The sequence below is a fragment of the Eufriesea mexicana genome, unplaced genomic scaffold (genome assembly GCF_001483705.2).
Source record: "Eufriesea mexicana isolate 0111107269 unplaced genomic scaffold, ASM148370v2 scaffold657, whole genome shotgun sequence".
Taxonomy (NCBI): Eukaryota; Metazoa; Arthropoda; class Insecta; order Hymenoptera; family Apidae; genus Eufriesea; species Eufriesea mexicana.
Genome location: NW_016908821.1, coordinates 246,115 through 270,897, shown reverse-complemented (window position 1 = coordinate 270,897; position 24,783 = coordinate 246,115). Strand labels below are relative to the sequence as shown.

At 39.5% G+C, this 24,783-nt stretch overlaps 1 protein-coding gene across 1 annotated transcript in view; it reads left to right on the top strand.

Moving 5' to 3' along the window:
• Positions 1-24,783, top strand: part of LOC108546331 (homeotic protein empty spiracles) — an 82,242-nt gene that overhangs the window by 22,053 nt on the left and 35,406 nt on the right. Inside the window, exon 2 of the mRNA XM_017898349.1 lies at positions 12,330-12,502. Within this exon, the coding sequence (XP_017753838.1) occupies positions 12,330-12,502 (173 nt within the window). The remainder of the gene's footprint in view (positions 1-12,329; positions 12,503-24,783) is intronic.

Below are 24,783 nucleotides of genomic sequence, written 5' to 3'. Positions count from 1 at the left end.
TAGGGAATAATGGTACCTTTACCCGTATAGTGTATAGTATAAAATGTAAAATAGTATAATGTAGGGTATAGTGATACCCTTATAGTGGTACATTTATCCGTATAGTGTATAGTATAAAGCGTAAAATAGTATAGTGTAGGGTATAGTGGTATCACGGTGACGCGATTTTACTCGGGACCAGCGAAATCGGTCAAGAAATTCGATAGATGGCGCGATCTCTCAACGGAGAGACGGATCTAGAGATCGTTGCAAGATCGTTTCGGTTGCGTTATTAAAATTAATGAGACGTATCCTCTGTCCGAACATGATTTCGTACACGTGGACACGAAGCAGACGTGAATTTTTGGCTTGGAAATCGTTAATTGCCTCGCGTGGGAATGTACAGAGTGGACTCGCGAAGGATGCTCGGTTTCTTGGAACGATTGCCGCTGGATTTAGAGTCGGAGGATAGTAAAGTGTGAGTTTTTATTTCTGACACGGAGATCTCGAGGAGATTTTTTTTTCGTATACCTCTGGTACTGTTATTCCTGAATTATTCCGAGTGTTATTTCGTTTCTCCTTTTTTGGAGAGGGTTTAGTGAAATTTCGTGGAATGGAAGGAACCAAGTGTACATTGTAAATAAATTTGGGTGAAATTGATTCCGCGAAATTTGGTAAAATTAAAAGAAATAAAAATAGGTATTATAAATTGCGAGATTAAAAATTTTGCGAGAATTATATTTCAGGAATATGTCTTTTATTAGCGATAGGATCGGTAAACCTTGGTAAAATTTAGTGGAATGGAAGGAACGAAGTATACATTTTAAATAAATTTTGGGTGAAATTGACTTCTCATAATTTGGTAAAATTAAAAGAAATAAAAATAGGTATTATAATTTATAAGATATAGGTATCATAAGTTATTAAAATTTCGTAGAATGTAATGAATGGAATATACATTACAAATGAATTCTTGTAGAATTAATTCCTCGAAATTTGGTAAAATTAAAAGAAATAAAAAATAAATATTATAAACTATTTAGCGAGAATTATATTCGAAGAATATGTCTCTTATTAGTGATAAGATCGATTAGAATTTGTTAAAATTTCGCAGAAAGTCACGAATAAAGTGCATATTGTAAATAAATTCCTGTAAAACTGACTTCTGGAAATTTGGTAAAATTAAAATAAATAAAAATAGTTATTATAATGTATGAGGTATAGGTATTAAAATTTCGTAGAATGTAACGAATGAAATATACATTGTAAATAAATTCCTGCAAAATTGATTCCTCGAAATTTGATCGAATTAAAAGAAATAAAAATAAAAATAAACTATTTAGTGAGAATTATATTCGAAGAATATGTCTCTTATTAGTGATAAGATCGATTGGAATTTGTTAAAATTTCGCAGAAAGTCACGAATAAAATGCACATTGTAAATAAATTCCTGTAAAACTGACTTCTGGAAATTTGGTAAAATTAAAAGAAATAAAAATAGGTATTTTAAATGTTCTTATTAATGATAAAATCTGCTTTCTACTTACGTCATTTTGTTTGAAAAACTCCAGAGAAATTTCTACTTTCGTGTCCATATTTTATAAAATTTCTGCTCTTCAATGTTCGAATTATTTCTGCGATATTATCTACGTTATAATTGTCCATTTAGTTTCTTTGGTTTGTCAGTCGTGACGAGGAATATAATATTCACCAGCGATAGAATGTACTCTCTCGAGTTCTTACGATAATCATAGTAACCTAAAAATTCTTATCAAAAGAGGCGAATATTAATATCCATTACGGAAAATGAATTAATTTAGTCTGCAGTAGACAGAAATTTCTTTTGTGTCGCTGAAAGCGTGTAAGCCGTCCATTATGAGGCTAATTGACTTAGACTTTGTTGAAACGTTACATCAGATACCATCATGCTCGCGATAATGTGCATACCTCAGCCTCCTCTTCCCTTTCATTTTATTTCAATTTATTATCCTTTAATTCATCTCCATTCTCCAATTATATTATCTCTCACGATGATATCCGATTTTCTATTTCCAGACAACGTGCTTCTAGCCTAAAGACTGTCAAAAAACGTTGCCATGTCAAAATATAATTCCAATCTTCACGTTGTCAATGATGACAGGAACCAGCCAGCACTGGAATTCCCTCTGTAACATCCTTCATCATTTACAACCATTCTGCACGAAAGGCCACGAAGCTCATTACATTTCATCGTTTCATTCACTGTTAAAACTCTTTGGGGCACGCTGGGATTAACCCTTCGCACTCGGCGATTTCTTCGTTACAGGAAAATAGCAATTCGAAGAATTTCTGCTATAAGGTCGACGATATTTCTAAAACGGTAAATAAGAAATCGTATGCAAATTAACCCTTTGCACTGGACGATTTTTTGGCTAGAGAAGAGTAGGAATTCGAAGATTCTCTACTAAAAGACTGACGATACTTTTTCGAGTAGTAAATAAAGAATTGTATAACAACAGAATTGGAGAATTATTTGATTTCGATACCCCGTATACTGTTACATTATATTAAATTTTGTTAAAATTCTTTGGGGCACGCTGGGATTAACCCTTCGCACTCGGCGATTTCTTCGTTACAGGAAAATAGCAATTCGAAGAATTTCTGCTATAAGGTCGACGATATTTCTAAAACGGTAAATAAGAAATCGTATGCAAATTAACCCTTTGCACTGGACGATTTTTTGGCTAGAGAAGAGTAGAAATTCGAAGATTCTCTACTAAAAAACTGACGATACTTTTTCGAGTAGTAAATAAAGAATTGTATAATAACAGAATTGGAGAATTATTTGATATATTAATTAATATCGATCTTCCAAATTTCATGAAATGGTGACTGAAGCTCACCTCTCGAGTGCAAAGGGTTAAGACGTAGATTTATTTTACTTCGATATTCCACGCAACGTTGAGTAATTGTAAATTTGATGTATTAATTAACATCCATCATTAGAATCTGATTAAATGGCGACTGAGAGGCGCTCCTCGAGTGCAAAGGGTTAAAAGTGTTAAAAGCACCTTTCTGATGCACTGTAATACATAGTGGGACATTTATAGTCCCACCTCGAGATATTGCAATAGCTACTTGCTCATAAGTTTATATTTTATTTGCGTAAAGCAGTTGGTAATACTTTCGACAAATGTTATAAATATATTCGCTTGTGTCGGCAATATTCAACATGAAACAGTGGGAGTCTATTTACATATGTATCCCACCCAGTATATTTGAGTCCCACCCTATAACAATAAATTAAATTAAATTATTATTACTATTTTATGTTTCAACATTATGTGATTCCTTTATTAGTAAAAACATACCAATTTCGTTTCATTTAAATTTCAATAAAATGCAATAAATGTAAATGCAAAATAAAATTAAATTGCAATAAAATTTCTATGCAGCATGGGTCTATTTTATTACGTGAAATGGAGTTAACGTAAAAATCTGTATACCATGCACGATCTGAAAATCTCAGGCATCCGTTCTTTTCTCCATGGTGTTTCCCCCGAGCCCACTCTTTCATCCTGTTGCGTCGTTAGGGAATCTCTAGGCGCTTCCTAGACGTCGCCCACGGGCGTCCATGGTCCGTCCCGGTTCTCGTTCAGCTCGTTCAGGAAGAAGGAGAGTGAAACAGAGAGAGAGAGAAAGAGAGAGAGAGAGAGTGAGAGGCAAGACGAAGGCAGGACGAGGGTGAAGGGAAAACGACGAAGGGAGCTAGACGGCCTGTAATTACGGGAAGCTCGGCTGTGCGCAGCTGAGCCGCCCAGAGCGACTCGAAATTACTCAAAAATAAGACCAAATCGCGAACGTATCAAATTATAACCCCGACGACTCCCTCTCGCCGCCCCGCGCCCCCTCTCCCCCGTTTTTTCGCCCGCGAACCCGCGACCGTCTCACCGGCGACGCTCCAGACGTCCAGAGACGTCGACCCCGACGCTAATGCGTTTTTAATTGTTGCTAACGCGCCGGTAAACGGCCGCCATGCAAATGCCGCCGGGACGCACTCGATAATCCGGACCGAGCTTTCGCGAGGATCGTTGTCACGGTTTCCAGGTGTTCCCAAGTGTTCTTGACAGCGAGTTGGAGAGAGAGAGATGAGGAGTTAGGGTGCGGATGGAGATTTGAGGGTGAGAGGGGAATTTTGGCAATTGGGGGACTTTATATCGGTGCAGAGGAGCTTGGTGGTGTTTCCAAGACTGGATTGGAGATTTGTTTGGTTGCAACATTATCCTATCGATGATAAGTTTATGTAAGAAGAGCGAGGTGTTGAATTAGGGGTGTGAGTGAGGGTTTAGGGGTTCATTCCTGAAGTTGATATCGATGAAGTAGAGTTTGGAGGTGTTTGAGTTGGAATATTTAGTTGTAATATAATTAATGTTGATGAGAAGAGTATATAAGAAAAGAAAGATATAGAGTTAGGAGTGTGGATGGAGACTCAAGGGTAGGTTGATGAACTTTATATTCACGAAGTTGGTTTTTGAGACATTTAGAAGTTTGGATTGGAGATTTGTTTGGCTGTAACATTATCCTATCGATGAGAAGTTTATGTAAGAAGAGCAGGATTTAGAATTAGGGGTGTGAGTGAGGATTTAGGGGTTCATTCGTGAAGTTGATATCGGTGAAGTAGAGTTTGGAGGTGTTTGAGTTGGAATATTTAGTTGTAATATAATTAATGTTGATGAGAAGAGTATATAAGAAAAGAAAGATATAGAGTTAGGAGTGTGGATGGAGACTCAAGGGTAGGTTGATGAACTTTATATTCACGAAGTTGGTTTTTGAGACATTTAGAAGTTTGGATTGGAGATTTGTTTGGTTGTAACATTATCCTATCGATGAGAAGCTTATGTAAGAAGAGCGAGATGTTGAATTAGGGGTGTGAATGAGGATTTAGGGGTTGATTCGTGAAGTTGATTTCGGTGAAGTAGGGTTTAGAGATGTTTTGATCGATGAATTTAGATATAACATACTAATGTTGATGAGAAGAGTGTATAAGAAAAGAGAGATGAGAAATTAGGGGTGTGGATGGGGATGTAAGGGTAGGTTGATGAATTTTATATTCACGAAATTGGTTTTGGGGACAGTTGGAGGTTTGAATTAGAGATTTGTTTGGTTGCAACATTATCATGTCGATGAGAAGTTTATATAAGAGCGAGATATAGAGTTAGGGGTGTGGATGAAGACTTAAGGGTTGATTCGCGAAGTTAATATCGATGAAACAGAGTTTGGAGATATTTTGGTTGATAAATTTAGTCATAACATACTAATATCGATGAAAAGAGTATATAAGAAAAAGGAGATGTAGAGTTAGGGGTGTGGATGAAGACTTAAGGGTTGATACGCGAAGTTAATATCGGTGAAACAGAGCTTAGAAGTGTTTTGGATAATAAATTTACTTATAACATACTAATATTGATGAAAATATTATATGAGGACAGCGAGATGTGGAGTCAGAGTTGTGGATGAAGATTTAAGGTTAGGTTGATGAATTTTACATTGAAGAAGTTGGTTTTGAAGACGTATGGAAGGTTAGATTGGAAATGTGTCTGGTTGTAACATTATCATGTCGATGAGAATTTTATACAAGAAGAGCGAGATGAGGAATCAGGGGTGTGGTTGGAAATTTAGGGGTTGATTCGTGAAGTTAAAATCGGTGAAGCAGAGTTTGGAGATGTTTTGGTTCATAAATTTGGCTGTAACACACTAATGCTGATGAAAAGAGTATATAAGAAAAGAAAGATGTAGAGTTTGGGGTGTGGATGGAGACTTAAGGGTTGATTCGCGAAGTCAATATCGGTGAAGCAGAGTTTTGAGGTGTTTTGGTTGTAAAACTTGGTTATAACATTCTACTGTGAATGAAAGGGCTATATGAGAAGAGCGGGAAGTGGAATTAAGGGCGTGGATGGAGACTTAAGGGTTGATTCGAGAAGTTTACATTGGTGGAGTCAAGTTTGGAGATGTTTGAGTTTGAAAAGTTTCCTTATAAAATTGTGACATTAATGAAAAGTCTACACGAATCGAGAGAGACCTGAAATTAGAGTTGTGAAAGAAGATTCATGGATGTGATTAGCCACGACTTAATGCAATAGAAAAAATATAATAAAGAAGTACAAATATTTCTAAATTTCATATTTAACACTAGATTTACCAAGTGACTCGCTTTCAGATTTCTTATTTTTCTAATCACTAAAAATAAACAAATTTTGACAAATTTCATATTAAATTCTATTTAATTACCTGTGTAATTATTATTATGATTATTATTATTATTATTTTGATAATTCTAAAGTTCATATAAAACAAAATTCTAATAAACAATAGACTACAAAAATATAGTAATTATACTTCTTACAAAGAGATCCCCAATTAGCATAATTAGGGGGTGAATAATCGAGGTAACAAAGATGGCTGACATTTTTCCGATCGTGACTTTCAATTCTTCCCATTCGACGATTATTCAAATTTTCTTTACGAACATTACTATAATTAAAGATTTTGGTGCTTCATTTACTATTACACGAATCCCAAGATTCAATTTAATAATTTAATAACAATATTTCTTTATACGCGGGAATACAGCGTAATTCCGATTAAACTGCGAAATAAAAAATCGATGGATTAAATTTCGCAACGAACACAAGCTTCCTCAACATACCCGATCCATCTTTCACACACGTTCCAGCTTTTCTTCAACCGTGCACCCTTCTATACCCACCTAAGCAAACGGCAACATCTGCACCGGGAACTTTCCCCTTGGCAATTGAACGCGATCTCTGTAATAAACCGTACTTCGATATTACCGTCTAATAGAACGATAAAAATTTCATCGGCACCGAGTTCGATGGAGGTTAAGGCACAATTTTCTTATGACGCGTTCGAAGAAACTTCGCGTTAAAGAACTACGTCCTCAGGGGATATCAATAACCCGGCCAGTCCCGAATTCGTTTCTACCCGTGTTGCATATACGTGGCAGGGACGATCCGGGAAATTAGCCAGTCCGCCATGGCTAAATTGATCGTCTGCTCGTGTTCCAGTTAATCACGAAATGCTCGCTCGGAGACGTTTCTGGAAAACGGAGTCACGGCGAAGGCATTAACGTTTCTATTCATCCGTGCAACAACTTTTCACGCAACAACGACGTTAATGATCCGTCAGATGTTATCGAATAATAACGGCAATTATTAATAGATTACCGAACCGCGACTCGCGTGGATTCGAATTAATCGACGCGTTTAATGCGACGGGGGCCTTCGTGATCGTTGCTGGCTCGCTGTATCGCCTCTTACCCGCGAGGAATAATTAACGAGCTGGTAATAGCGGTCTTAAGTATACCGCGGGCATTTTTCACCGTTCCATAGCGATTCCTGAAACTTTAGATACTGCAATCGAGGGAAACGTCGGCAATTGCGGAATTGGAATTTCAACGAGGAAGGAGCATTGCTTCGTGCGCGGAACGTAACACGGGGATGCCGTGTAATTGAAAGTGCGATTGAAATATTTTCGCCATAGTTTTTTTATTTTTATTTTTCTCGAATTTTTTGGTATTTATTAGTATTTTATCTTCGGTAGCGAGATTGAAATATTTTTCGGATGGTATTTCACTGATTTTTGTTGGTCGATGTTACTGTGATAGATATGTATGTTATGTAGATATTCTTATTTTTGAGATAATACATCTTTTTCTTTATCTTCTTTCGAATTTATTTTAAATTATTATTCTACTTTTGGTAGTCAGATTGAAATATTTTTGAGATGGTATTCCATTAATTTTTATTGGTCGATATTACTATAGTAGATAAGTATATTATGTAGGTATTCTTATTTTTGAGATAATCTGTCTTTTTCTTTATTTTTTTCCGAATTTCTTTTTAATTATTATTCTATCTTCGGTAGTGAGATTGAAATATTTTTGAAATGGAATGTACCATTGCTTTGTCAATCGATGATACTATAGTAAATATGTGTATTCTCATTTTCGCGATAATTTGTAGTTTTCTTTAATTTTTCCGAATTTTATTTTAATTATTATTGCATCTTCGGTAGGGAGATTTAAATATTTTTGAAATGGAATGTACCATTGCTTTGTCAATCGATGATACTATAGTAAATATGTGTATTCTCATTTTCGCGATAATCTGTAGTTTTCTTTAATTTTTCCGAATTTTATTTTAATTATTATTGCATCTTCGGTAGGGAGATTTAAATATTTTTGAAATGGAATATACCATTGCTTTGTCAATCGATGATACTATAGTAAATATGTGTATTCTCATTTTCGCGATAATTTGTAGTTTTCTTTAATTTTTCCGAATTTTATTTGAATTATTATTGCATCTTCGGTAGTGAGATTGAAATATTTTTGAAATGGAATATACCATTGCTTTGTTCGATGATACTATAGTAGATATGTATACTCTTATATTAGGGATAGTCTGCCATTTTATATTTTACAGGAATTTTAATTCTACTTATTGTTTTACCTTCGCTATGCTATGTATTCTAATCTTCGAGAAAATTGGAATTATAATTTCCGAGATGCATATTTTGAATAGATGTATAGTACACGTATGCAAGTACAGGTATCTAATGGTGCGGTATCGATGGAATCCTAATATTTGCAAACAGTTGTGAGAAATAATTTATTCACTTACGTTAGATTGTAGTTCTATTGGTAGTTTTATTGGAAATTGTTATTGCGAGTAATTTATTAATTTTATCCGCTGCTTGTAATATCAAGGAAGAATACCAAGCTAGCTTGTAAGCGAGATTCCAGGAGTACCACTTCCATTTACGCTGGAATTCCGTTTACATGAATTCGTCGGAGGACAAACAGTTTATGTACCTAGAATTTGCAGATTCTTTCCATTACCTGTGACCTCACTCTCGAATAATGGTAATTAACATTCGCGCGAGTAGATTCAATCTGCAGAAGTTCATTTAACACGTTGATTGCCAATTACGAGTGAACTTCCTGGCTTATCTGGGAATCCCTAGAAATTCCCCAGATCCATTAAACCTCCGACTAAAATTTCTTTAAGATAAATAAAATTCTATCACACTCAACACTTCCTTCGAATCTTAGACCACCTTTCCAAGAGTATACATACACGAAAAATATAATTCTAATCCCTAGAAATTCCCTAGATTAATAAAATTCGTGACAAAAATTTCGTTCCAATAAATAAAATTCTGTCACGTTCAAATTTTCCCTCAAACCTTAGACTCCCTTTCCAAGAGTACACAGATTCCAAAAATATAATTCGAATCCCTAGAAACTCCCTAGATTAATAAAAGTCGTGACTAAAATTTCGTTTCAATAAATAAAATTGATCACATCCAATCCTTTCCTCGAACCTTAGACTCCCTTTACAAGAGTACACAGACACCAAAAATATAATTCGAATCCCTAGAAATTCCCTAGATTAATAAAATCCGCGACAAAAATTTCGTTCCAATAAAAATTCTATCACACGCTTCACTCTTATTCCCCAACAACACGCACATCCACTCACTACTTCTCTTCTAAACCCTCAAAAAAAAAATCAGAGCCCTGAGAAATTCCCTAGATCCTTCGTTAACTCGGTTAACAGTTGCGACGCGTGATCGAGACGGATTGGCGAGAAATAAAAAGTTGGAAGCCGATTCAGTGCACGGGCAGCGGATCGATCGCGGAGTCGCATTGCCATGCGAACGCATGAAATGTTAACTGGGTCTTTAAGCCGCACGCACGGTGCGCGTCTCTCGAGCGAGAAGGTCGCCAGAAGCCCGCTTTAATGGCCACATCACGTATGCACGCGCTGGCTTAAATAAGACGCGTTTTCCACGTGCTCGTGCGTTTCTTACGATCGCAGGCTTAGCCTAAGCGCGCATCCTTGATGGATCTCTGGTCGCCTTGGCCGCCTGTAAACAATGCTGCGCGCGCGATCCACCGACGATTGTTAGTCGACGATCGATCCTCGATGATCGATCGCCCACTTCGCTGAATATCGTAGTAGACTTCGTTTATATTTATTTACGGTCCTCTCATCTTCCTTCCACAACTGCCCAGTCCTCGATTCAGCCTGTCTTAGCCGAGGATCGTATAATACGAAAAATTTTCGAAATGAATTCTCGAAAACGCTTCTAGTAACATGTAATATGCACGAAAAATATTTTCTAGACATTTTAAGCAATAACTAGTATTAAAAATTCTCACAATACTTGCATATCACAAATCTTAATCTTCGAATCCTCCGAAGATCGTATAATACGCGCGAGAAATATTGTTCACAAATTTGCGAAGAAAAATTCGGAAAAACGTTTGAAGAAAAATATTTTCTAGACTTTTTATGCAATAACGAGTTCTAAAAATTCTCACAATATTTGCACATCACAAACCTTAATCATCGAATCTTTCGAAGATCGTATAATACGAGCGAGAAATATTTTCCCGAAATTTTCGTAGAAAAATTCCAAAAAGTCGTCGAATGCTCTTCCCAAGTGTTACCAAAAATTCCAATCATTTCTCGCATGATCTCTCGTTTAGGTGAATGGGTAATCGCCGAGGATCCGAGAGGAAAAATGGCGTATTGATAGTTAAACGAAGAAATTATAATGGGACGAGGCACAGGCAATATTAATCACTCCTACATAATCCAGTGGAGGTTGATGAGGAAAGAAAAGGAAGAAAATCGAATTCGATCGAGGTCGGAAGGTAGCTCGGGATAGCCGCGAGCTGCTAGCCGAGAGAATCGAGCGATTTATCGTCCCGAGCTTTCCGGGCAAAGTATCCCGGCCGACTTCCGGCAGACGTGGGTATCGGTCGATCGACATGACTCTTTCGAGGTGGAATACTCAATTACCCGAGCGGACTTCTAGGTAGCCAGCGGCTCGTGCAGTTCGTGTTCATTTTTCCTCCTCTTTTTCTCCTCTCCCTCTTTTCCTCTCCGCTCTGCTCGCCACCTCTCGCGAGCGAATCACGCTTGCGTGTCGTCCGTTTACCATCGTGACGACCCGCGGACAGGGTGGACGATGACGCCGATTAAAAATTAATTGCCGAGTAATGAATTGCCCGCGAATCACTCCTCCGACGCCATCCAGCCTCCGCCGCGACGAAATGGCGCGATCCAGTGTTCCATTTTTTCCAATCCTTTGCTTTACACACCTCCATCTTCTTTTTTCAGTTATTGGCTCTTTTAATTGCCCACACTGTACATTTTTGTATTACGTGAATAGTTAGAGCTGTGATTCTTACGCGGAGGTCTGTGAAACGTTGTGGGGACCAAAAGGTGCCATTTTGAGAAGCTTCTGAAGATTCGATGAGGTGTTTTAATTTTCTAGAGATTCTGCTCCTTCTGTCTGAGGTTATTGTGAATTTTTGTATTAGACGTGTGTTTCGTTTCAAGAATGGTCATTGTGTGAAGGTTTCTGAACCGTTTTAAGGACGAAAATGTGCCATTTTTGGAAGTTTGTGAATAGTAGGCAATGTGTGTTATTTCCTCAGAGTTTCCGTGTCTTCTATTTATCGTTTCTCTGAATTTCTGTATCATTTGTGTATTTCAAGATCTCTGAGATGTCTTAGATCTGATAATGTGCCACTTTTGGCAGATTCTGACGAATTAGAAGCGAAAGGTGCCATTTTTGGAAGACGACGTGTGTCAGTTTCTCAGAGCTTTCGTTTCTTCTATTTATCATTTCTCCAATTTCCTCTATCATTCGTACATTCGAAATGTGCCACGAAGGTCTTTGACATGTCTTAGAGTCGGTGACGTGCCATTTCTGAAAGATTCTGACGAGTTACAGACGAAAAGGTGCCATTTTTGGAATCTCGTGAATAGTAGAAGACGTGCGTTATCTTCCTAGAGCTTTCGTACCTTCTATTTATCATTTCTCCAATTTCCTCTATCATTCGTACATTCGAAATGTGCCACGAAGGTCTTTGACATGTCTTAGAGTCGGTGACGTGCCATTTCTGAAAGATTCTGACGAGTTACAGACGAAAAGGTGCCATTTTTGGAATCTCGTGAATAGTAGAAGACGTGCGTTATCTTCCTAGAGCTTTCGTACCTTCTATTTATCATTTCTCCAATTTCCTCTATCATTCGTACATTCGAAATGTGCCACGAAGGTCTTTGACATGTCTTAGAGCCAATGATGTGCCATTATATACGCGTTATACGTTTCCGACTCATCGATTATCGTCATTGTACCAAACACAGATAGGCTGATAGGCTTCAGCGACTTCTTCGATGCACGGTAAATCTCAGGAATAATTCTTCGCGCAAAATCGAAGGTGGAATCGTGACACTGAGTAATTCATTCGTTTCTTGCGCTTGTTCCAGGCCCCGACATACCGGGATTTCTTCTGCAGCCATTCAGGAAGCCGAAGAGAATAAGGACGGCCTTCAGCCCCAGTCAGTTGCTGAAGCTGGAGCACGCGTTCGAGAAAAATCACTACGTGGTCGGCGCGGAGAGGAAGCAACTGGCGCAGGCGCTCTCGTTGACGGAAACGCAGGTAACCTATTCGATGAAACCTTCCTCTCAGACATTTCTAGTCTCTTATTACACCAGCAACTCGAACCACTGTCAATACATGCAGGTACACTTAACAGATCTCGAAATTTCCATTAGAATGATGAAATTAAAGATCATCAAAATATCAAAACTCCCAAAATTCTGTCATCACTTCTGTCACCTGTAGAATGATTCATAGTCTCCCTATCGTAATCCATTTCGCAAATCCTGAGATTAAGGAAGATGTATAGTTCGTCCAAGTGGTCAGCTCGCATAAACTGCTCGCGAGACACAAAATGGCGGCGTAGGAAGAGAGATATAGGCGTTTGATGGATTTCGCGCGATTTCACGGAGCGTGGTCCGAGATCTGATCGAGTGTCACAGAATTCAATTTGATCGGCAATTAGTAAGTTAACGACGTAGAAATAGAACACGGGACGATGGGCTGATGAGCATCTCGCCGGCGGAGAACAATTATTTCCGTCAAAACGGTCTGCAAAAATCGCGTTGGCGGGTAGCATCCGTTAGGCACGGCCGAACCGCGCGTCGTGGCTAATTACCCGACAATTAGAACGGTAATTACAACGCGGTCGGATGCAAGGGTGCGAAGCAGTTCAGCCGGCATCAAATTACCTCGTTTAACGAGAACGGCTATTCAATTATCGGGAACGTAGACAAAATTCCGCGGCTATCTCACGCACCGCATCTAAAGCCGCGTTTGTAAGAACAGAGTCCGGCTGATATCCGATTTTCCTCCGATGCATTCCCGCGAAAATTCGATCCCTCGGGATTCCTTCACGCATGTGGCATCGTTCTTCCTCTGATTATATTCCCCGCCGATTAGTCAGATAAGGTGGCAATGGTAAATTAAATGCTAATGAATTAGACATCTGTGCTAATAATCGAGAACAAAAATTTCTAAAATTTTTATAAAATCTTGGATAGAGGTATTTTCCCAACGACTTGGCTTGAAATAAAATTTTGGAGAACGGTGATGTTCGATTTTATTGAATAATTGGATTATATATGTATATAACTTGCACTTATATAATTAAATGCTAATGAATTATACATCTGTGCTAATAATCGAGAACAAAAATTTCTAAAATTTTTATAAAATCTTGGATAGAGGTATTTTCCCAACGACTTGGCTTGAAATAAAATTTTGGAGAACGGTGATGTTCGATTTTATTGAATAATTGGATTATATATGTATATAACTTGCACTTATATAATTAAATGCTAATGAAATGGACATCTGTGCAAATATTAGGGAACAAACATTTCTAAAATTTTTTAAAATGTTGGATAGAGGTATTTTATCGACTTGGCTTGAAATAAAATTTTGGAGAACGGTGATGTTCGATCTTATTGGTTACTTGGATTATACATGTATATAGCTTGTATCTATATATAAAGAAATTCAATTATAGCATTGGGATTTGCTGGGGCTGCAGTAATGCAATTTATAGGTAAATATGAAACGAAATGTGCATTTAAATGTACATAATTTTGTTTGAAAACGCAATTAGTAAATTTGCATAAATGAAGGGATCAGAATCTATTAGGTTGCTATAGCCAATTCAATTTCTAGAGGTTTTTAATTAAATAATTTGATTATATTGACATTTTCGATTAATATCGTGGTGAGCTAGAAAATTTGCATAAATGAAGAGATCAGAACCTATTAAATTGCTATAGTCATTTCAATTTTTAGAGGGTTTTAGAATATTATACACTCTCTTTGGAACTTGCAGTTAACTAACAGAGAAATGGGGACATAATTGTACTATGGTACCAAATAATTGACGAATTTTTCTTCTTCGCTCTATATATTAATTTTGTAACGTAGATGTCGCTGTTTAATACGTGCAACTGTCAATTCTGGTTTTAGATTTGGGTACAATATAATTCGTGACAGTTGCTTGAAATTAACTAACAGAGAAATGGGGACATAATTGTACTATGGTACCAAATAATTGACGAATTTTTCTTCTTCGCTCTATATATTAATTTTGTAACGTAGATGTCGCATGTAACTGTCAGTTTTGGTTTATGATTTAAATATAATTCGTGACAGTTGTTCGAAATTGACTAACAGAGAAATGAAATCAAATAACTGAGGAAATTTTTCGATCTCACAATTAATTTTTTAATATAGATGTCGCTGCTTGATATATAGTATAATAGTGACAGTTTTGGGTCCTGGTGTGCGTAATGTTACGACATAATTCGCGACAGTTGCCAAAAAATATTCAAAACGGGTTGGACTAATCGCCTGTCGGACGATTGAAACTCCATTGCACGTAAGTACCTACATACTTCAGGTACAAAGTCGCACTTAAAACACCCCGAAGAACTGTCCTCGGATTTTTCGCGCAGCCGATTTGGCAGGTGGCAAATTAAACAGCCATTTACGCCCGGTCTATCACGCGAGAATCGCAGCTCTGGCACCAAAATTTCGCCGGTAATATCACAGTAGCCTGCGAGACACGACGTACGGCAACAAGGGTCCATAAATCATAAGGCCCCGTTTGCACCATCTTCGATCCTATCGCGCCACCTAACCTCGCCACTTAAATCAATCTTCAGCTTGCATCCTGCTATACATACTTCCGAAACCGATCTAACACCGCCAGCTTTCCAACGATAGTTTCGCAAATCAGCGCCCATCGCACCCCATAATTCCCCGAGCATCTCTGTGCCTGTCTCGCAGGGCCCTTAAGCCAGTTTCCATGGATGCAGAGGAACAGTGGCCTTTATTCGGTCCCTTAATGGCGCGACGTGCGCGAAAATAGGGACAGGGGAGTAACGAGAGGTTTGATATGCTAATAACCGAACGAGGGGTGGCCACTTTCGGTGGTGCGTGTGGCGTGCGCGCGCGCGCGCGCAACTGCTGCGTGTGGACGCTCCAGATGCATTACGTGCATATATCACAGACGTCGCGTTACGTATTCCATGGGCGTAACGCGGTCCAAAAAAGGGAGAGGGGAAGGCAAGGGGAGAGCAGCGGGGTGGTATTGTGAATTAAGCTGGGAGAATGGAGGAGCGCGGCGCGACGCCATCTTGGTGTCGCGGTGGAAACAGGCTTTCGCTCTTCTGAGTCTCTGTCTTCGTCGCTCGTTTTCGCTTTGGCCGGAAGACACCACTCGGTGAGCAAATTTCGATATCGTTTTTCCGACTACACGCCAACCTTTCCATCCAGACGAAAGCTTCGGAGACGAAAATTGCAGTTTCTATGAAATTCCATTGATTTATTTGGACATGGTTGGCCTTATATTCGAGGTTAAGCGAAATTTCCTTTAATTCTATGTAGGATTGGGATTTGTCACAGGAATTTTTCGAATTTCTCTGCAATTCAATTCGTACATTTTATTTCGAGGTTAGGTCGTTTTTAAAATCTCTTTTTAATTCCTTTTTTAATTCGTAGTGCAGAAATTTTTGGGAAATCAGCATCGAATAAACAAATTTCGTGCGAATGTATTGCTAACGCGAGTTTGGATGGAAATAATAATTTTTTAGAAAATAGTTTCGAATTATTTGACTACGTTATAGGTTAGGTAGAGCTATTTTTAATCTCGTCGAAAATTCGCGATTGGTGCGTTCGGGTATAATACATTTCGCATATCGAGATTAGATCGGATCTATTTTTAATCCGTGCTATGGAAATTTCTGTATGGAAAGTAGACGTTGAAAAATGCACGTTTCGATTCCGTGGATTTCGAATTGAGGTTAGGTTCGCGTAGCGAAGCAGGAAGCTTCGAATTTGAATCTGACGAGTTGCCGCGCTATCGGTGGAATCTTTCTCAGATTAAAAAGTAATGGCGGCGTGGTTTTCGAGCCAGGCGCGAAAGGATGATCGTTGAGGTTATGTTCGGAATGCAATTAACGCGTTGCGGCGCAAGTTCAAGCAGCAGTGACCCTCTAAACACCGCAAAGATGGTTGCGTGTTGGCCGCTTTACATGCCGGTCCTTAACTCGGGCTCGTTAATTAAACTTATTATGCGAACTCGGTATTTATGCGAAGATAAGCAAAGCAAACATTTAAATCAGTTTATTCGCCATTACAGCGGCCAATGAACGAACTCCGCGGCGGCGGGAGATTTTGATAATTACGGGCCAGGCCTCGTAATTTCTTCCGTGGAAATTTATCTCGTTCTCCTGCTTTCGAGATTCGAGAAAGATTTAATGGTAATTAACGCGTGTTTCGCGTAACAATTATTCATGCCTGCGCCATACAGTGTCGAATGTTAATTATCGGTCGTATTTAATTATCTGATTCATCGAGGAGGAAAATAGTCGAGTTGCAGCCGACTGAATGTAAGATTACGAGTAGATACTGCCCAGGTAGACATTAAAATTAATTTACTGTTATTATTCTTCTTTAAAATCGCGAAATATTTCATTTATTATTCTATTAATCCGATTTTTGCCTAAATATATTCGTTAAATATACCGACGATATTTAAATAAAAATAGGTATTAATTGTGCCAAAAATAGTCAAAGGAATGTAAAATTCCGAGTAGATACTGACCAGGTAGAAATTAAAATTTAATTCACTGATATTATTCTTCCTTAAAATCGGGAAATATCTAATTTATTATTTTATTAATCCGATTTTTGCCTAAATATTTAAATAAAAATCGGTAATTAATTTTGCCAAAGGCAGTCGAATATTTCGAATAATTGGAGAAAAGAAAACTCTTAAAACGAGCCATTTTGACTTCGATAGAGCTAGTTAAGCCGTTAAGTCTTCTCTAAAATCGGGAAATATTTAATTTATTATTTTATTATTATAATTCGACCTCTGTCTAAATATATTCGCCGATACCGATGATATTTACACGAAAATCGACAATTTCGAATAATTATAGCAACGAAAACTCCGAAGACAGCCATTTCGAGTTTGACAGCGCTGGTTAAGTTAAGTCCAGCGAAGTCTACTGGTAGTTCCCGCGAAAACTAAGTATCCTTCATTAAGGAGAATTTAAAAATGTGTGTCAGTGAGATTCACTCACGGCTCTGCATGCTACTCGAGTGTAAAAAAGGCAATTCAGCTGCGAGTGCCATTCTGTCAGCCTGCTGGCGAGGAGTAATCATCCGTTTACTTCGTCACGAAGCATTTACGTTGAAAGTATCGGGAACAGAGACGTAGGATTAACGTTGCAGAAAAGATTTTCAAGGTAAAGAGGCAGAAAGTTCGAGAAAAGGTGAGAAGTTAGCCAAGAAACGAGAAAGGATCCAGGTTTACGAGCAGCTGTAAATATCGCCATTCTTTCGTCGAAAATGGCCATCTAGACCGATTACCATGCTAGCGTTGTAACATAAATAAGACGGACATTTGTCACTAAAATCGTATTATCATTAAAATCACGCTGTCATCGTTGGCTAGCTAAGCAGTAGTAAAACTTAGTCTTGGTCATTGATTCATTAAAGACTGGCTATTCAAACGCCGAGGGCTTGGCCATAAAATGGCACCACACGCCTAACCATGTTTCTTCACAAACGCTTCCGCGTAGTCACTCGTGGCGGACGAAATAATTATAAATTAAAGAACCCTCGGGGGGCGACTACTGTACCGAGCCAATCGCGATGGCGACCGTCAATTACCCGCGGATCATCGAGCTTTGCACGCGTTTGGAGGCAGGATTCGCCTCCCGTGCAGCGGATCGCGATTCGCCGGCTAATTGCCGGGCTAATCGCGCGTAATTAGGGCCCTAATGAGGGCCACCGGGTCGCGTGTAACGCATGCTTCGCCTTATGAATCTTAACAAGCGCGAGAACAAGCTGCTTGGCGCGCTCACGTGCGCGCGAGCACGCGACTCGTCTCTGGGCAGCCTGCTAGGCCTGGCTTCTGTAATCTCGTGTCCTTTCCACCATAAATCAAACTGGATTTTGCGACGGGAACGTATATGTGTTCGTTTAGGCGATGTTCGAGTAGGTTTGAAGAGGTTTGCAGAGGTTTAGAGAGGTTTGAAGAGGTTTCAGATGGTTTAAGGGACACTTTGGTTGGATTATCGAATTTTTGAGCGAGCAAATAATCTCTTCGTTGCGAATCAAGGATTTTCCAAGTGTCTGGGTGTCAGTAGGGAGGTTTTAAGCTTTGAAATGTTAATAAGAAGGTTTGAGCAGGTTTGACGAATTTTTGTGCGAGTAAATCATCACTCTCTTGCAAAATAAGGATCGTGAAAGTGTCAGAGTACCAATGGGAGGGTTTGAAGTAGTCTGAAGTGATTTGAGACTGTAAAATTGTCTTCCTTGATAAAGGAAAACAATTTTCAAATGTTAATAAGATGGTTTGAGCAAGTTTGACGAATTTTTGCGTCAGTGAATAATCTCCCCCTTGCAAAATAAATATTGTGAAAGTGTCAGAGTGTCAATGGGAATGTTCGAAGTAGTCTGAGATGATTTGAGACTGTGAAATTGTTTTCCTTGATAAAGGAAGAGGATTTGAAGAGGTTTGAAGAATTTTCAGCTGGTTTGATGGATACGTTAGTTGATATCTATATAATCCTCAAACTTCTGCAATAACAAATAACCTCTTCGTCCGAAAATAAGGATTTTCAAGGCATCAAGTTGTCAATGCCTAGTTTCGAAGTAGTTTGAAACGGTTTGAGACTCCAAAATTGTCTTCTTCGATAAAGAAAGAGAATTTCCAAATACTAATAAGAAGATTCGATCAGGTTTAAAATGGTTTGAAGCTGTAAAACTTCCTGTAACAAAATGGTTCTCAAGATATCCATAACAAGGTTCGAAAGTGTCCAAGATGGTTGGAGAAAATGGGACATTCTGACTGCTCATCGAAGACTCTTTCTTGGCGCGAAAAATCGTGATTGTTCCTAAAGACCAACCGAGGACATGTCTACTTAGTATCTCTCCTCTTACTATTCCGGCCGCGCGTCCGCAGATAGTCGGTGAAGCATTCTTGCGTGCACAGATAAACCCGCGACGTGGCATCTCACTTTGAACCCGGATTGAAATTTTCCTCGAAGCAATTTATTTTATCTGCGTATTGAATTTGTGGAAGAAAGCTCGCATCTTCCAGGGCGCATTTTTGCGTGACCGCGGCCCGTCCGCAAAGGGTTACGACCACTGTGCCTGATCCCTATGTTTTGCATACCGATTCACTCCCGGCATCGTTCCCTGGGAACGTCGCATTCCAGACTTATCAGCCCCCAGGATCATTTTCATCCTTCGCTAATCCAGTTCTGCTTTTCCGTTACTCTCTCCGTTATGTCGTATCATATTCACTTAGCTTCGCAAACAGAGATTAATGAACACCTCTTTATCACGAATGATCATCGGTCTTATTAAAAGAAACACATTTTACGCTGGAAATTTCTCGTATTTTTTCCCCGCGGCTAAATTCAGGCTATCTCGAAAGTCAAGACTGCCTCGGAGAACCATCGATTAATCAAATCTCCTGTAATCGCGCTTTTTCCTCCACCTCGTCCGCTCCGGATCGATTCATCTCCACTGCTAGCTCCTATTGGCCGGTGATCCACCGACGAGACTGCAATTACTATACGAGTTAACGTGGAACAATTAGCGACCACCGCGCTCACCGGTCGGGACGGGGAATTAAAGGAGCTGCCGATCTAGAGAGAGGTAAATTTTCACGAATCGGTGGAGATAATAAATTCGCGTTGAAACGTGGCAACAGCCCGAGGCAGTTCAGCAAATTGTCGAAACCCACCGTACCTACTGCTGTACAACCGGCACGGAAAAGCCCCTGTTACCGGCCTCATTACCGTTTCTAATTGCGTTTCATTCATCTTCGGGGCTTGTTAACAAATTTCCATCTAAATCCTCCTCGCCGAGCGCCACGCACGTTAGCGTCTTAATGAAAATATTCGATAACCATCTCGCGGAACGATACGCTGAAGGAACCGCCTGTGTACACCTTTATTATAATAACAGATCGCCGTTGTAAAACCATCAACGGTAATCCCGAACAACACCTCTGAATATTCCGAATAAAACCTCAGACACTTTTAATTAGCCGGGGAGCCTCCCGGTAATTATCGGGCTAATCGTTCGCTCATCGCCACTCCAAACTCCGAAACGTAACTAGCGGACGACACCGCGAGATCGCTATCGAGTTTATGGAACAATTACCACATCTAGGTCCATTTCGCGCGAGAGAGAGGAGATGCTGCGACGTCGAGTCCAGCCATTGTCAAGCCGACCACAGTCAACGTCCGAATTGATTACTAATGATTCAGGAGTCAAAACTGTGTCAACTAGCGTCTACTGTCATCTCTTCAAACCTTCTCCTATTACGTTATTGTGTACAAAATCTAAACCTGAGAGAAGTCATCTGAAACAAACCAAAGTCCATTGACAGTCAAGTCTGTGTCAACCAATATTTCTCCAAAACGTACCCCTTCCCTAACATACAGTCTCGTATATATATATCTGCAACAGGACACGAATAAAGTGCAATTCCACCGTGTTATACCTTCGTGAGATCTTCCATAACTATACGTACTTAGTTATCCACGTTAGTGTCTATTCGAGAGTTGCTCTCCTTAGATCACTGTACTTGTCCCATGACACAATCTTCGAAGAAGCCCATCATCGTGTTGGAATGAGGATTAACTCCACTGCATGTAGGATTATGCCAAAGAAGGATAATATGTGACAGAATAGTGGTCGTGTCTGCTTTTTGAACGTCAAATGTTTGGTGTTACATCAAGAATCAGTTGGGTTACCCTAGTAGCGCTGTCAATTATTTTTAGCGAGTACAGCGAATCATTTTTCCTAGTAGTCTGCTCGTTTTCATGAGAAACGTAGGCACTGGAAGCTTAATGGACGCATAATGACAGTTTAGGGAAACACAGAACAGTGGATAAAGAAATTATACTTGAAAAATAACAGTGACAGTTTGTTGCGTGCAGAGCTCGAGCAACAGGCAAGAATTAAGGCTGAATGATTCCATCGAATTAACATCAGCATTACTGTAAGAGAGGAGATCGAATTGACTATACAACCACGCAACATATGTCCAAGATATTATAGAGATCGTGTAATGACAGTGACAAAATTTATTGGCAGCAATAACATAAAAATTCGAGAATGACAATAAAGTTACGAATTATTTCTTGGCTCACTGCAACACTCAACGCAATAATTGTAATTGTAATTGTTGTAATAACTATAATTGTAATTACAATAACTGTAATTACAATATTAGAATTCCGTTCGACTTTGTCTCTTAACTTGACAGCTCAACTCGATGACAACTGTCTTCGACTTCAACTCGACATTAACTGTCCTCTAATCGGTCCTGGCTTATTTTACAATCCCTACCTCCAATGCATACGCTATCCGATGTTTACATGATTAAATATGGTCGTGCCGAGGGCCTGACGCGTCAAGGTTTTCCCAGTTGACCTGAGCATGCACCTTCGACCCCCATTCTCTCGGTAACCTTCAGCAAGCATGTGCATGGTGGTAAATGTGAGATAGTACAGTATTGACAGTCAGTTGGAAGTCAGCGGTCAGTTTTAAATCAGAATCCGTTGTAACAAAAGTTGACAGTTAGAAATCCGTTGTAACAAAAGTTGACAGAGCGTGGCACAGTTTCTATTCTATTAATATTGTATAATACGTAGGATACTACGGATTGAGAGTGAGTGCAAGGGTATACCAGGGCATCTTTGGTGTATCTATCATGATGGAAAATGTGCGATACTACAGTATTGACAGTCAGTTTTAAATCAGCAGTCTTAGAAGTCGGTTGCAAGAAAATTGACAGAGTGTTGCATAGTTACTATTCTATTAATGCTGTATAATACTTAGGATGCTAGGGCTTGAGAGTGAGTGCAAGGGAACACTTGGACCTCTCTAGTATATCTATCATGGTGGAAAATGTACGATACTACAGTATTGACAGTCAGTTGGAAGTCAGGGGTCAGTTTTAAATCAGCAGCCTTAGAAGTCGGTTGCAAGAAAATTGACAGAGTGTTGCATAGTTACTATTCTGTTAATATTGTACAATATGTAGGATGCTAGAGTTTGCGAGTGAATGCAAGGGAACACTTGGGCCTACCTGGCTGATGGATAATAAGCAGCGGCCTCGGGTTCGAATGTTCAGGGTGCTATCTGAAGTGCACGTGGAAGGACGAGTGACCGTGTGCAAGGATTGTACAGATGGGATGTTTATGGGCGACCAAGAAAGGTAGCCTGCGTGTAAAAGAAAAGGAACTGCTAGGTTTAAATACGTGTGCAAGGGCTGTCTTGTGTCAGTCCTTTAGGGAGATTATCTAAAATTTATAAAGTTTACGTGAAAATGTCGGTCGGTTGCGTAATCATAGAATAGTTATTAGTCTTTTAGTTCCCCTGGCTTCATCCTTCGCACTTGAGAGGCCACTGTCAGTCTTCAATTAGTAAAATATGGAAGAATTATGAATATTATGCTCACGATACGTGAAATATTGAAATATTAAAATATTCATAAATTACATATGATTTCATGCTATACGATTTCACGTTGCAAAAAGAGCACCATCGAACTTAGTAACGAAGCTTCGAGATGTTGCTTACCGGTACCCAAACTACTGCCAATGCAAGGGGTTAATAGCCACGCTACCGAGAGTAAAATATCGTGTATTACTTTACTCCTACTCTCATTTAGCTCGTAATAAATATATTTCCTAGAATAAAACATCTATTACTCTTCATATTTGCTAATCACACAGTACCCCTACACGTATATGGTATTTTTATCCCTAGCACTGTCTTTCAGAGGCTAGAAGACGGATTGGACGCGAAACTCTCGTTAGCTGATGACTGAGCCAGACGAGGAAGGCTTCCTAAATAGAGACTCACGATCAGCTAATAACTCGGTAAAATTGTCGTTAAACACATTCGACATTCGAGAGCTTTAACCACTTGTGCTGGAAGACGTGCCACGCACGTCGTAATGCTTTTGTGGCAAAATCGTCAACGACGTGGTAGACACGTTGTCAGGCAATTGTCACAGAAACACTGGACGCACGCATTCTGTGAATTTCTGGCCAACGCAAGTGGCTAAAACAACCCAAAATGCACGAATCGGAGGCAACAGAATCCCTCTAGACGGAGGTCGAGGCAGGCAAAGAAGATGGTAGCGAAGGGAAGGCAATTTTCTCGTGTCGTTCGTTTTTGCGGGCTAGGCAAGCCTGATTCCGGCCTGTCCAATTATCCTCGGTTAGTAGTTCCGTTTTTACGCGGCGAAAAAATTAAACTCCAGCCTGCTGCACCCTGCACACCTCTCCACTGTTATCGCTTCGGCCGGAATCGCGAGCAAGAAGGAGAGCTAATTGTTCGGCCCAGCGAGATCGTGCATGCGGAAAAGGTTCGTCCCGTGGGATGCAAATAAGCGTTTATTGCATCGCCGCGTTTATTGCCGCGGACGAGCTTTCGCAATTAGCGTGCCGACGCTCCCGTTGCGCGATTAAAGACGAACGGCAGCGTTTGGTGTAGATGGCGCGTGAACACGGGCAACCGGAGAGATGGCGCGATAGGCGGCCCGGCAGGTGGACGGAGGATCTTGCTCGGACTGTTCCGCGGTTCGATAGCGTTCCTGGTTGCTTGTGAAATTCGCGTGGTCTTTGCGTGACAGGGTTCGATGGTGTCCATCTGACGGGGATGTTACTGCGGTGAGCTTGATGACAGAGTTTGGGGTTTTTGTAGGTTAACGTAGATTTCCGGGAGCGGTTTTCATTGCGGATTCTTCATTGCGATGCCTGTGGCGAGTTTGGGCACTTTATGTCACGATTTATTCGTGGTCCAGGTGACTTTTGTTATCTTCGATAGAGAATTTTTGCGACGATGTGAATGGTTTGGAGGTTAGAATTTTATTTCATCATTTCTGTTCTTTGATATAGGATTTTCTGGGAACTTTTGCGACGAAATGAAGCAGAGGTTTTAAAGATTGATAGTTTTGATATAGGATTCTCTTAGAATTTTTGTGACGATGTGGATGGTTTGGAGGTTAGAACTTTATTTGATCATTTATTTCTATTCTTTGATATAGGATTTTCTGAGAATTGTTGCGACGAGGTGGATGACTTTGAGGTTAGAATTTTATTTCATCACTTATTTGTACTTTTTGATATAGGGTTTCGTGAGAATTTTTGCAACATGGTGGATAATTTGGAATAAAGGTTTAGAGACTCATCATTTTTTGATATAGGATTCTCTTAGGATTTTGGCGACGATGTGTATGGTTTGGAGGTTAGAATTTTTATAAAATGGTGGATGATTTGGAGTAGAGGTTTTAGAAATTCATAATT